Genomic DNA, 12,628 nt, shown 5'->3' on the forward strand with positions numbered 1-12,628 from the left:
ATGGAAAAATTCGCAATGGGAAGGCTTGAATTTCGAGGAATTCAAAAGAAATAATGATGTCTCATATTAAAATGAGACATGATAAGTAAAATCTGGCACAAGCTGTCTATATCGCTTACTTTTCATAACAGTGGCGTAGTATTCTACAAATGTTTTTATCTAAATCTTGAATATAAGTATTCCTAGTAAACGATAAGTAGAGATTAGATTTGAAGCACCAGAATGCAGATGATTGAGTGTTGTAGCTGACCTTACATTTGGATAGATAAGGCAGAGCGACATATTTATTGAATGCTGAACGTAATTTGGAATGCATTCATTCATGTTCATACCTGGACCGTGAATCAAGGTGCACATTAATTTATTTTGTATTAAGGTAAACGTAATTTATTTATTATTTACAGTACTTGTAGAAATTGTATAGCATTTAAAATATCAAATAAATACAATTATCTGTGCACATTACCCGTACATTAAAATTTTTGATTAAACATAATGTTTAATTGATATTAAATTTCATATACAAGTATTTTGATGAAGTATTCCACTGTTTTACAATGTAATCGTTCAGAATGACCAATGGATATTAAGATAATAATGATGCATGATTGTAAGTTTACTAATTTCATCTGGCTTTTTGATGAAAACTTTCATGAAACTACTAACAAAAGAAAACAAAGTAACTTCAAGGGCTTAATCTAATTTCCGTGTTCGAAAAATTTACCATCTATAAGTGTGTAATATATTTCATGTAACTCTTATTACGTATATTTTAAATTTATTTCACAGTTTTGAGCTAGGACGATTTAATATTTTGGCCGGTGTGTCATAAGGATTGTTATATTCAAAGACTAAACCCAACGGAGAAACTTGCTTCTTCACTCAACAATAATGTTTTGCGTTGATATAAGAGAATGGATAATTTAATGTTGGTTGTTGGGTTTCAGGTACTGAGGTAAAGATGGCTGTGGTCACCGGATCTTTGCTGTCAGACATTCTGTTAGCTGTTATTCCTGCTCTGAGCCTTGTGTACTGGTACATCACAAACAACAATGATTACTGGGACAAAAGAGGTGTGCCAAACGTCAAGAAAGGATTATTTTTGGGGGCCTTGTTGGGTGTTAAATCAAAAGCAGAAACAGTGAAAGAGATTTACAATCAGTTTTCTGAGGAAAAGTTTGTGGGGCTCTTCCAATTTAAAAAACCTGTACTTATGGTACGTGATCCAATTTTAATAAACAAGATTTTGGTGAAAGATTTCGTTCACTTTCAGGACAGAGGATCACCATCATCTAAAAACGATGTCTTCTTAAACAATCTTTTTGGATTGAGAGGTCGCATATGGCGGACATTTCGTTACAAGTTGACACCTACCTTTACAACTGGTAAACTGAGAGGAATGTTTGAACAGATCACCAAAAGTGGGGACAATCTGGTGAAGAACATAGAAGATATTTCATGTGTGAAGAGAGAAGATGTGGATTCAGCAAACGTTCTGTTTGGGTTCACTCTGGACGTTATTTCCAGCTGCGCTTTTGGAGTCCAATTCCATCCAAATAGTCCCGAGCAAAAAGAGTTCAAGAAGATTGTAGAGAAAGTTTTCTCCGGCTCACTTTGGGGATTTATAAAATTTACTATTGTTTCATTAACGCCAAAAATAGGTAAATTTTTCAACATAGTGATATCGTCAAGTGAGGCTACAAAATACTTTACGAACCTGACCCAGGCTACCACGAAATATCGCAAAGAAAATAACATTCGCAGGAACGACTACTTTCAACTGCTGTTATCGCTCAAGGAGCAAGAAGACGGTGGAAAGGTCACGCCCCTGGTGGAACCTCACGTGTCTGAGGAAGATGCAGTCATTGACCAGATGATGTATACGGAGGCTGACCAGGAAATAGATACCTCGAAGAAATGTAAGTTATACACCACTTCTCAATAGTTTTATCAAGTTCAAAGTAAGCACAAGTTTACAAGTTATAACAAAACAACTAGGGATAACAATGTAAAGTAGAAGAAAATAGTGATTTTGCTGCACCATTAGCGATGAAAATAGGACTTTGAATGATACATGCATAAAAAAGGGGCAGTAAAAATCAGGGCAATAAACTAACGACCGAGCACATATCTAGAGTACTACAGTCATTCACCGTTTTGCAGCTCGTTTTTGATATTCATACAATATCTGGATACCTCAACACTGTTTTCATGGATGACATATTTGATACTATAATAGCATTTAGCATTGCAATAACTGCTCATGGTTGACATTTTGTACACTCGTTGTGAAATTAGATTGCAATAACTGCTCATGGTTGACATTTTGTACACTCGTTGTGAAATTACATTGCAATAACTGCTCATGGTTGACATTTTGTACACTTGTTTTGAAATTACATTGCAATAAGTGCTCATGGTTGACATTTTGTACACTCGTTGTGAAATTAGATTGCAATAACTGCTCATGGTTGACATTTTGTACACTCGTTGTGAAATTAGATTGCAATAACTGCTCATGGTTGACATTTTGTACACTCGTTGTGAAATGATTGCAATAACTGCTCATGGTTGACATTTTGTACACTCGTTGTGAAATTAGATTGCAATAACTGCTCATGGTTGACATTTTGTACACTCGTTGTGAAATTACATTGCAATAACTGCTCATGGTTGACATTTTGTACACTCGTTGTGAAATTAGATTGTAATTACTGCTCATGGTTGACATTTTGTACACTCGTTGTGAAATTAGATTGCAATAACTGCTCATGGTTGACATTTTGTACACTCGTTGTGAAATTAGATTGTAATTACTGCTCATGGTTGACATTTTGTACACTCGTTGTGAAATTAGATTGCAATAACTGCTCATGGTTGACATTTTGTACACTCGTTGTGAAATTAGATTGCAATAACTGCTCATGGTTGACATTTTGTACACTCGTTGTGAAATTAGATTGCAATAACTGCTCATGGTTGACATTTTGTACACTCGTTGTGAAATTAGATTGCAATAACTGCTCATGGTTGACATTTTGTACACTCGTTGTGAAATTACATTGCAATAACTGCTCATGGTTGACATTTTGTACACTCGTTGTGAAATTAGATTGTAATTACTGCTCATGGTTGACATTTTGTACACTCGTTGTGAAATTAGATTGCAATAACTGCTCATGGTTGACATTTTGTACACTCGTTGTGAAATTAGATTGCAATAACTGCTCATGGTTGACATTTTGTACACTCGTTGTGAAATTAGATTGCAATAACTGCTCATGGTTGACATTTTGTACACTCGTTGTGAAATTAGATTGCAATAACTGCTCATGGTTGACATTTTGTACACTCGTTGTGAAATTACATTGCAATAACTGCTCATGGTTGACATTTTGTACACTCGTTGTGAAATTAGATTGCAATAACTGCTCATGGTTGACATTTTGTACACTCGTTGTGAAATTAGATTGCAATAACTGCTCATGGTTGACATTTTGTACACTCGTTGTGAAATTAGATTGCAATAACTGCTCATGGTTGACATTTTGTACACTCGTTGTGAAATTAGATTGCAATAACTGCTCATGGTTGACATTTTGTACACTCGTTTTGAAATTACATTGCAATAACTGCTCATGGTTGACATTTTGTACACTCGTTGTGAAATTAGATTGACGTAAATGTTGTGTTGCCAAACTGATCATTACCGTTTGAATTTATTTAATTTTCACATAATTATTTTACTTTTTTATTTTTATATAACCGTAAATGAGAATAATTTTGATAAATAATATTTGCTAGTAACAAATAACAACAATGGTTCAATAACTCCAGTTTTGAATTGTAAAACTGAGCTAAAAGTTAAGTAATGACAGTTTATATTTGTAAATATATACTCATCTGAAGTAATGAAAATATATTAAACAATTTTTTAACCAACTAATTGTATATTTGAAGTAATAATTTTTACAATACACAAAGAAATAGAATAACATTTCAAATAAATTCCACAAAAGAATCTAATGCATCCAAATAAATTTCATCATAAGTACCCAATGTAAGAACAATGCAACAACCAGTAAATATGAATAATTTTAATATATCGATTATTGCATTTTAAATAAGGAACGGTGTTCAATAACACTTTTACTATTGGGTAATTTGACGCAGCGAAATACAATTGGAATCAAAATATTAATTTAAAAGTAACGCATATTCCACTATTCTTATACAATTTCATTAAATCTCCCGTTTTAAGATATAATTTCCCGCTAAAAACATGGGCAGACAGATGAATGGTAAATTTAGCAAGATAGGACTCTACTGTATATGGCATGTTTGACTAATTTTTTCTTTAGAAATCAATAGTTTAGAAATTTGATATTTTGATATGGATATAGAATACGCATTGAAATTAATATAAAAAGATAAAAAATTAGTAATGTAGCCTAGTAATTCAGAAATAACAATGCGAATAAGTTTATGATAACTCTACTGCTGATTGTAAACTATTGTGGATAGAAATTTGTCACTCAACTTTCTAATGACAGACGGTTGCTGATGTGTATACAGGGTGTTCATTTGAGAACTTCAAACTCATATTAAAAGATTTATAGCCCAAGTATCAAAATTCTGTATACGAGAGTTTATAGTACTAAATGGGGGAACAAAACAAATTTTCCAAATGCTAAACCCCATGCCCCCCGTACCCCTTTGGGGTATTTTGAAATGGCAACTAATACCTCGTGACACCTCAAATTGAAGCTCATAAAAATGTTGTATTTTCTTAAAAAAAAATTGAAATCGGCCAAGCTGTTTGGTATCAGCAGCCAATAATGTAATTTCTTATATTACGTTTGAAGTTTTCGAATGAACACCCTGCATGTTTCTCCATAAATTACTGATGAAGTCAAAGCTACAATAAACAAAACCTAAGAATATGACTATGAAATGGTACATCTGAAATTTGTTTTTCTTGATAAAAATGCTAATTGTTTTAGTCAAAAATTTATGTTGGATGTTCCAAAAGTGTTCACAGACGAAGCTATCACTGCAAACACTGTTATCTTCCTGACCGCCGGTTCGGAGACAGTGTCTCGCACAATCGGCTTTGTTCTGTTCGAACTATCGAGGCATCCTGAGATTCAGCAGAGGGTCCAGCAGGAGGTGGACTCTGTATTGTCTAAGCACGGAAGGTGGTCCTTTGAGGTTCTCAAGGACATGACGTACCTGGATCAGGTCATCCAAGGTTAGTTTGAAACTAATAACCTTCAATTTTGGCTGGAATCTGTCACCGTACTTGGATCAGTTTATACAAGATTAGTTTGACACTAATAACCTTTAGTTTTAGCTGGAATCTGTCATCCTCAGTTGATGCATGGTAACTTCCGTTACAGAGTCGCAGAGGATGCATACTATACTGCCCTCTCTAATGCGAGAGTGCGTCCGCCCGTACAAGATGCCGGATTCGAACCTCACCATAGAGAAGGGAACGCTGATCCTTATTCCAGTTGTTGGCCTACACAATGATCCCCAGTACTATCCTGATCCTTCCCAGTTCGACCCAGACAGATTCAAGGACAACAAATTCAAACCAAGTTCTACGTACTTACCCTTTGGAGATGGACCAAGAATATGTATTGGTGAGTCAGATTTTAAAATTAATATGCTATAATTTATAATTATCAATCCAGATGGAATATAGAAATTAAAACTTAACTTATTTATAAAATTGAATTCACTAATAACTAAAGTTATCACTAATCCAATTGTGCAAACTACACATATTATGAGATTTTTTGGGAAAATTTTAATGTCAAAGTATTGTTTCTATAATTAAATTTGAGAAATGTTAATAGACCAAAATACCCTCATCTTCTGTTACAGCCTTAACTATTACAGTGAAAAGACGAAAGCTTGTATGACCGAGATAAGCTTAGTGTACTGTTGAACTAAACAACAAAGCTTCACTGTTTTCCAACCTACTGCATGTTTAACAGTTATGTAGATTATTATTTACAATGATATCTAAATCGGCCAATTCCCCTATTTAACTACATGAATGGAGTTAAAAGGTGGGCAAAATTGTGTTTCACTAGGCCTACTCATTGTAACTTAGCCTCAAGATTTAGCAGTTCATAATAACAATGCTTGTACCAAGATTGATTTAGATTATCTCCAATGTATGAATTATCCTTTATAGAAGTGAAGATTGCAGTAATGGAGGTGAAGGCTTGTGTAGCCAAGATTGTAGATTTATGTCTCCAATGACATTAATTCTTTTTTTCAGCCATGCGGTTTGCAGTGATGGAAGTGAAGGCTTTGTGTGGGCAAGATTGTGGATTTCTATCTCCAATGACATTAATTATTTGTTTCAGCCATGCGGTTTGCAGTGATGGAAGTGAAGGCTTGTGTGGCCAAGATTGTGTCTCAATACTCTGTGAGACTCAGCAACAAGACCAAACTTCCTCTTCAGTATGAAATTCGTTCATTTGTACCAATAGTCAAAGGAGGAATCCACCTTTCTTTTCAAAAGAGATCACCAAACCCAGCGCTATAATCTAATATTAATCACTCTATAATCTGCTATAATCGCCCAAACACTGGTAGTATGTTACTTTTCTTATAACAAACAAATATGAGAAAAAGTATATAATCTTTACTATCATCATAATATTTTAAGGATTTACAAATTAAATTTAATAAGTATAATTCTTAAATAATGTCAAATATATATTGATAATAAATAATTGTCAAATATATTAAATTGAATTTTTGAATATGTTTGTTCATCAATGGTGCGATAGCAATATTAAGATATGTGTTAAACAAAAACGTTCTTAAAGTATTAATAATAATGTTTGTATTAATTTACCAAATAAACCTAAAACATAATTAATGATAACATCTGTTTTGTTTAGATAATTACTAAAGATTGTATTCAATACTATAATGAAACAATGAACAAAAATGTTACAATGTTACAATGAATGCTGAACTGTGATCAAGTAACGTCGAGCGTGGTTGCTGCTTGGTTGGGTGATCGCTGAGCGATCCTGTTCTTGCAAGCAGCCCGCCTGCCCGGCCATTGGTGGAGGTTTAGAAGTCACCTTTAAGCTGTTGGTCCCCAGGTTAAGTGTTAGAGAGGGCTTCTTAGCTCCAAGTTCACCTGATAAAATAGGACATCTTTACTTTACTTTACTTTTACTTTAATGGCGTGAAAACAGTCAATTTGTATAACGATACATCAAAATTGTTGTCATAGCTTGAAATAATTCCTGTTAACTATCTAAGATGAAATAAAGTATTGTCCTTGAATTTTTAGTTTACTTGCAGTTCACCTTCCTTTTATTGCAGCGCCTGATATCTGACGATGTCTCAGACTTGACTCCTGGAATTTGGAGTCATGTCATGTTCGATTGAAGAAATCAAAAAAAAAGTCGACAACGAAGAAGCTCAAAACGAAACATAGAACTACTCGATATAAAACTCGGAGATCGTGTCACATGTAGTGCACTCATGAGTACGTGGTATGAGTATACCATATACCATGCACTCATTGTGTACCTGATGAGACACTGAGACAACCACTTCACCAAATTTAGGCATCTCCGATGTCAAAACGGTGTAAGTATTTTGTTTTGAGCTCCTTCTAATCTCCTGATCCATTTTGTAATAATTGTACATTAAGTTTAACGAGTACTATTTTGAGCCCCTTAAGTCTGAGAGTGAAAAGTTTTTATATGTACCAATAAATTACGTATTTCGGAATAATAAAGGCGGGTACTAAAGGTAGTCTTTATTGGTTTCAAAACGGAAACGGGCGTTTTTGAAGTATATGCGCTTTTTCTGCTTAGGCAATTAAAATTTTATTTATTAAATATTGATGGGAGAAATTATATGCGAAAATATTTTAGAATTTAATTGGTGATTTAAAAATATAGGTACAAAACAACAATTTAATTTCTTAAAAGTAGGTTTGCGCATGTAGAAATGTCCAGTAAGACAGCAGGTTTTTCTAGTAGTATACTTTGATAAAGAGTTTACTATTGTTCTCTCTGACCTTGTGATTGGCCAATCAAAGGCGCCAGTCTTAGGTAGCTGGTAAGGCAGAAGGGGTCGGTATAAAAACCTCCGACATGCGCTTCTCGGCGTCTTTTTGAGTATCTTTTTGCGGTTTAATTGTTAGTTGTTAGTAGTTACTTTTAACCTCAAAATATGCGTGAGATTTAGAGCAAGCAGCCCTTTTACAGTCGAATTACGATTTTCAGATGGGTAATTTGCTAATGTGAGGTTTCTTTCACAGGGATCATTTTTGTATTTTCATAAAAAAAAAGAAATTAGAAGATTTGAATTCACTTAATAATTGACGCTTTCAGGAGGGTTTTCAAGGGGAGTACATGTCGATATCGAAGAAACATATACAATATGATTTTACAGGTATTAAGTATTTATGGTATTTTTAGACAGTATTTAATTTAGAATTTTAAATGGATCCGAAAGAGTTGTTCGAACCTATATTCCAATGCAGTATAATGGTACAATTTTATTTCAGCCGTTTGAAACGCACCTAGTTTATCTTGTGTTCAGCATAATTCTGTGCTCTATGTTTATGTGTTCACGGAAGTTGTATTAAAGACCAGTGGCAGTGAAATACAAATATTAACCCAACCAAAACGCGATTACAATACATTAATGATTTACTTGTTGTCTATTCTACACTTGAAGTTACAGTTAGATAAATGAAGTACTTCGATTTAAGCATTTGATCAAACTTCTCCAACTAGATATTTCCACTAGGTACGGAATACTTTATAAGACATCGCTTCTTGTGTTCTCTTGTCCCGTACCGGCAATCAATCTATTTTCTAACAGTAATGGCAGCTGTTAGAGTGTCAGTCTTCCTGCATACATAAACACACCACACCCTTACCTACCATCTCCTCATTCGGTTTAGTATATTTCCACTAGGTACGGAATACTTTATAAGACATCGCTTCTTGTGTTCTCTTGTCCCGTACCGGCAATCAATCTATTTTCTAACAGTAATGGCAGCTGTTAGAGTGTCAGTCTTCCTGCATACATAAACACACCGCACCCTTACCTACCATCTCCTCATTCGGTTTAGTATATTTCCACTAGGTACGGAATACTGTATAAGACATCGCTTCTTGTGTTCTCTTGTCCCGTACCGGCAATCAATCTATTTTCTAACAGTAATGGCAGCTGTTAGAGTGTCAGTCTTCCTGCATACATAAACACACCACCCTTACCTACCATCTCCTCATTCGGTTTAGTATATTTCCACTAGGTACGGAATACTTTATAAGACATCGCTTCTTGTGTTCTCTTGTCCCGTACCGGCAATCAATCTATTTTCTAACAGTAATGGCAGCTGTTAGAGTGTCAGTCTTCCTGCATACATAAACACACCGGAACCTTACCTACCATCTCCTCATTCGGTTTAGTATATTTCCACTAGGTACGGAATACTTTATAAGACATCGCTTCTTGTGTTCTCTTGTCCCGTACCGGCAATCAATCTATTTTCTAACAGTAATGGCAGCTGTTAGAGTGTCAGTCTTCCTGCATACATAAACACACCGGAACCTTACCTACCATCTCCTCATTCGGTTTAGTATATTTCCACTAGGTACGGAATACTGTATAAGACATCGCTTCTTGTGTTCTCTTGTCCCGTACCGGCAATCAATCTATTTTCTAACAGTAATGGCAGCTGTTAGAGTGTCAGTCTTCCTGCATACATAAACACACCGCACCCTTACCTACCATCTCCTCATTCGGTTTAGTATATTTCCACTAGGTACGGAATACTTTATAAGACATCGCTTCTTGTGTTCTCTTGTCCCGTACCGGCAATCAATCTATTTTCTAACAGTAATGGCAGCTGTTAGAGTGTCAGTCTTCCTGCATACATAAACACACCGCACCCTTACCTACCATCTCCTCATTCGGTTTAGTATATTTCCACTAGGTACGGAATACTTTATAAGACATCGCTTCTTGTGTTCTCTTGTCCCGTACCGGCAATCAATCTATTTTCTAACAGTAATGGCAGCTGTTAGAGTGTCAGTCTTCCTGCATACATAAACACACCGCACCCTTACCTACCATCTCCTCATTCGGTTTAGTATATTTCCACTAGGTACGGAATACTTTATAAGACATCGCTTCTTGTGTTCTCTTGTCCCGTACCGACAATCAATCTATTTTCTAACAGTAATGGCAGCTGTTAGAGTGTCAGTCTTCCTGCATACATAAACACACCGCACCCTTACCTACCATCTCCTCATTCGGTTTAGTATATTTCCACTAGGTACGGAATACTTTATAAGACATCGCTTCTTGTGTTCTCTTGTCCCGTACCGGCAATCAATCTATTTTCTAACAGTAATGGCAGCTGTTAGAGTGTCAGTCTTCCTGCATACATAAACACACCGCACCCTTACCTACCATCTCCTCATTCGGTTTAGTATATTTCCACTAGGTACGGAATACTTTATAAGACATCGCTTCTTGTGTTCTCTTGTCCCGTACCGGCAATCAATCTATTTTCTAACAGTAATGGCAGCTGTTAGAGTGTCAGTCTTCCTGCATACATAAACACACCAGACCCTTACCTACCATCTCCTCATTCGGTTTAGTATATTTCCACTAGGTACGGAATACTGTATAAGACATCGCTTCTTGTGTTCTCTTGTCCCGTACCGGCAATCAATCTATTTTCTAACAGTAATGGCAGCTGTTAGAGTGTCAGTCTTCCTGCATACATAAACACACCGCACCCTTACCTACCATCTCCTCATTCGGTTTAGTATATTTCCACTAGGTACGGAATACTTTATAAGACATCGCTTCTTGTGTTCTCTTGTCCCGTACCGGCAATCAATCTATTTTCTAACAGTAATGGCAGCTGTTAGAGTGTCAGTCTTCCTGCATACATAAACACACCGCACCCTTACCTACCATCTCCTCATTCGGTTTAGTATATTTCCACTAGGTACGGAATACTTTATAAGACATCGCTTCTTGTGTTCTCTTGTCCCGTACCGGCAATCAATCTATTTTCTAACAGTAATGGCAGCTGTTAGAGTGTCAGTCTTCCTGCATACATAAACACACCAGACCCTTACCTACCATCTCCTCATTCGGTTTAGTATATTTCCACTAGGTACGGAATACTGTATAAGACATCGCTTCTTGTGTTCTCTTGTCCCGTACCGGCAATCAATCTATTTTCTAACAGTAATGGCAGCTGTTAGAGTGTCAGTCTTCCTGCATACATAAACACACCAGACCCTTACCTACCATCTCCTCATTCGGTTTAGTATATTTCCACTAGGTACGGAATACTGTATAAGACATCGCTTCTTGTGTTCTCTTGTCCCGTACCGGCAATCAATCTATTTTCTAACAGTAATGGCAGCTGTTAGAGTGTCAGTCTTCCTGCATACATAAACACACCGCACCCTTACCTACCATCTCCTCATTCGGTTTAGTATATTTTCCACTAGGTACGGAATACTTTATAAGACATCGCTTCTTGTGTTCTCTTGTCCCGTACCGGCAATCAATCTATTTTCTAACAGTAATGGCAGCTGTTAGAGTGTCAGTCTTCCTGCATACATAAACACACCGCACCCTTACCTACCATCTCCTCATTCGGTTTAGTATATTTCCACTAGGTACGGAATACTTTATAAGACATCGCTTCTTGTGTTCTCTTGTCCCGTACCGGCAATCAATCTATTTTCTAACAGTAATGGCAGCTGTTAGAGTGTCAGTCTTCCTGCATACATAAACACACCGCACCCTTACCTACCATCTCCTCATTCGGTTTAGTATATTTCCACTAGGTACGGAATACTGTATAAGACATCGCTTCTTGTGTTCTCTTGTCCCGTACCGGCAATCAATCTATTTTCTAACAGTAATGGCAGCTGTTAGAGTGTCAGTCTTCCTGCATACATAAACACACCAGACCCTTACCTACCATCTCCTCATTCGGTTTAGTATATTTCCACTAGGTACGGAATACTTTATAAGACATCGCTTCTTGTGTTCTCTTGTCCCGTACCGGCAATCAATCTATTTTCTAACAGTAATGGCAGCTGTTAGAGTGTCAGTCTTCCTGCATACATAAACACACCGCACCCTTACCTACCATCTCCTCATTCGGTTTAGTATATTTCCACTAGGTACGGAATACTTTATAAGACATCGCTTCTTGTGTTCTCTTGTCCCGTACCGGCAATCAATCTATTTTCTAACAGTAATGGCAGCTGTTAGAGTGTCAGTCTTCCTGCATACATAAACACACCAGACCCTTACCTACCATCTCCTCATTCGGTTTAGTATATTTCCACTAGGTACGGAATACTGTATAAGACATCGCTTCTTGTGTTCTCTTGTCCCGTACCGGCAATCAATCTATTTTCTAACAGTAATGGCAGCTGTTAGAGTGTCAGTCTTCCTGCATACATAAACACACCGCACCCTTACCTACCATCTCCTCATTCGGTTTAGTATATTTCCACTAGGTACGGAATACTGTATAAGACATCGCTTCTTGTGTTCTCTTGTCCCGTACCGACAATCAATCTAT

General features: G+C 36.3%; 1 protein-coding gene across 2 annotated transcripts; it reads left to right on the top strand.

Annotated features, from left to right (window-relative positions):
* The first annotated feature begins 238 nt into the window (after positions 1-238).
* LOC124353236 (probable cytochrome P450 6d5) lies at positions 239-7,320 on the top strand. Of its 2 annotated transcripts, none has more exons than XM_046803152.1 (5): positions 239-349; positions 948-1,919; positions 5,033-5,251; positions 5,400-5,645; positions 6,381-7,320. In XM_046803152.1, the coding sequence occupies exons 1-5, from the start codon at positions 292-294 to the stop codon at positions 6,560-6,562; spliced, it is 1,677 nt and encodes a 558-aa protein (XP_046659108.1). In that variant the 5' UTR covers positions 239-291; the 3' UTR covers positions 6,563-7,320. The 2 variants fall into 2 exon arrangements, with proteins under 2 accessions (XP_046659108.1, XP_046659109.1); XM_046803153.1 differs by having other exon boundaries at positions 264-376.
* The last annotated feature ends 5,308 nt before the right edge of the window (positions 7,321-12,628 follow it).

The sequence above is a fragment of the Homalodisca vitripennis genome, chromosome 1 (assembly GCF_021130785.1).
Source record: "Homalodisca vitripennis isolate AUS2020 chromosome 1, UT_GWSS_2.1, whole genome shotgun sequence".
Taxonomy (NCBI): domain Eukaryota; kingdom Metazoa; phylum Arthropoda; class Insecta; order Hemiptera; family Cicadellidae; genus Homalodisca; species Homalodisca vitripennis.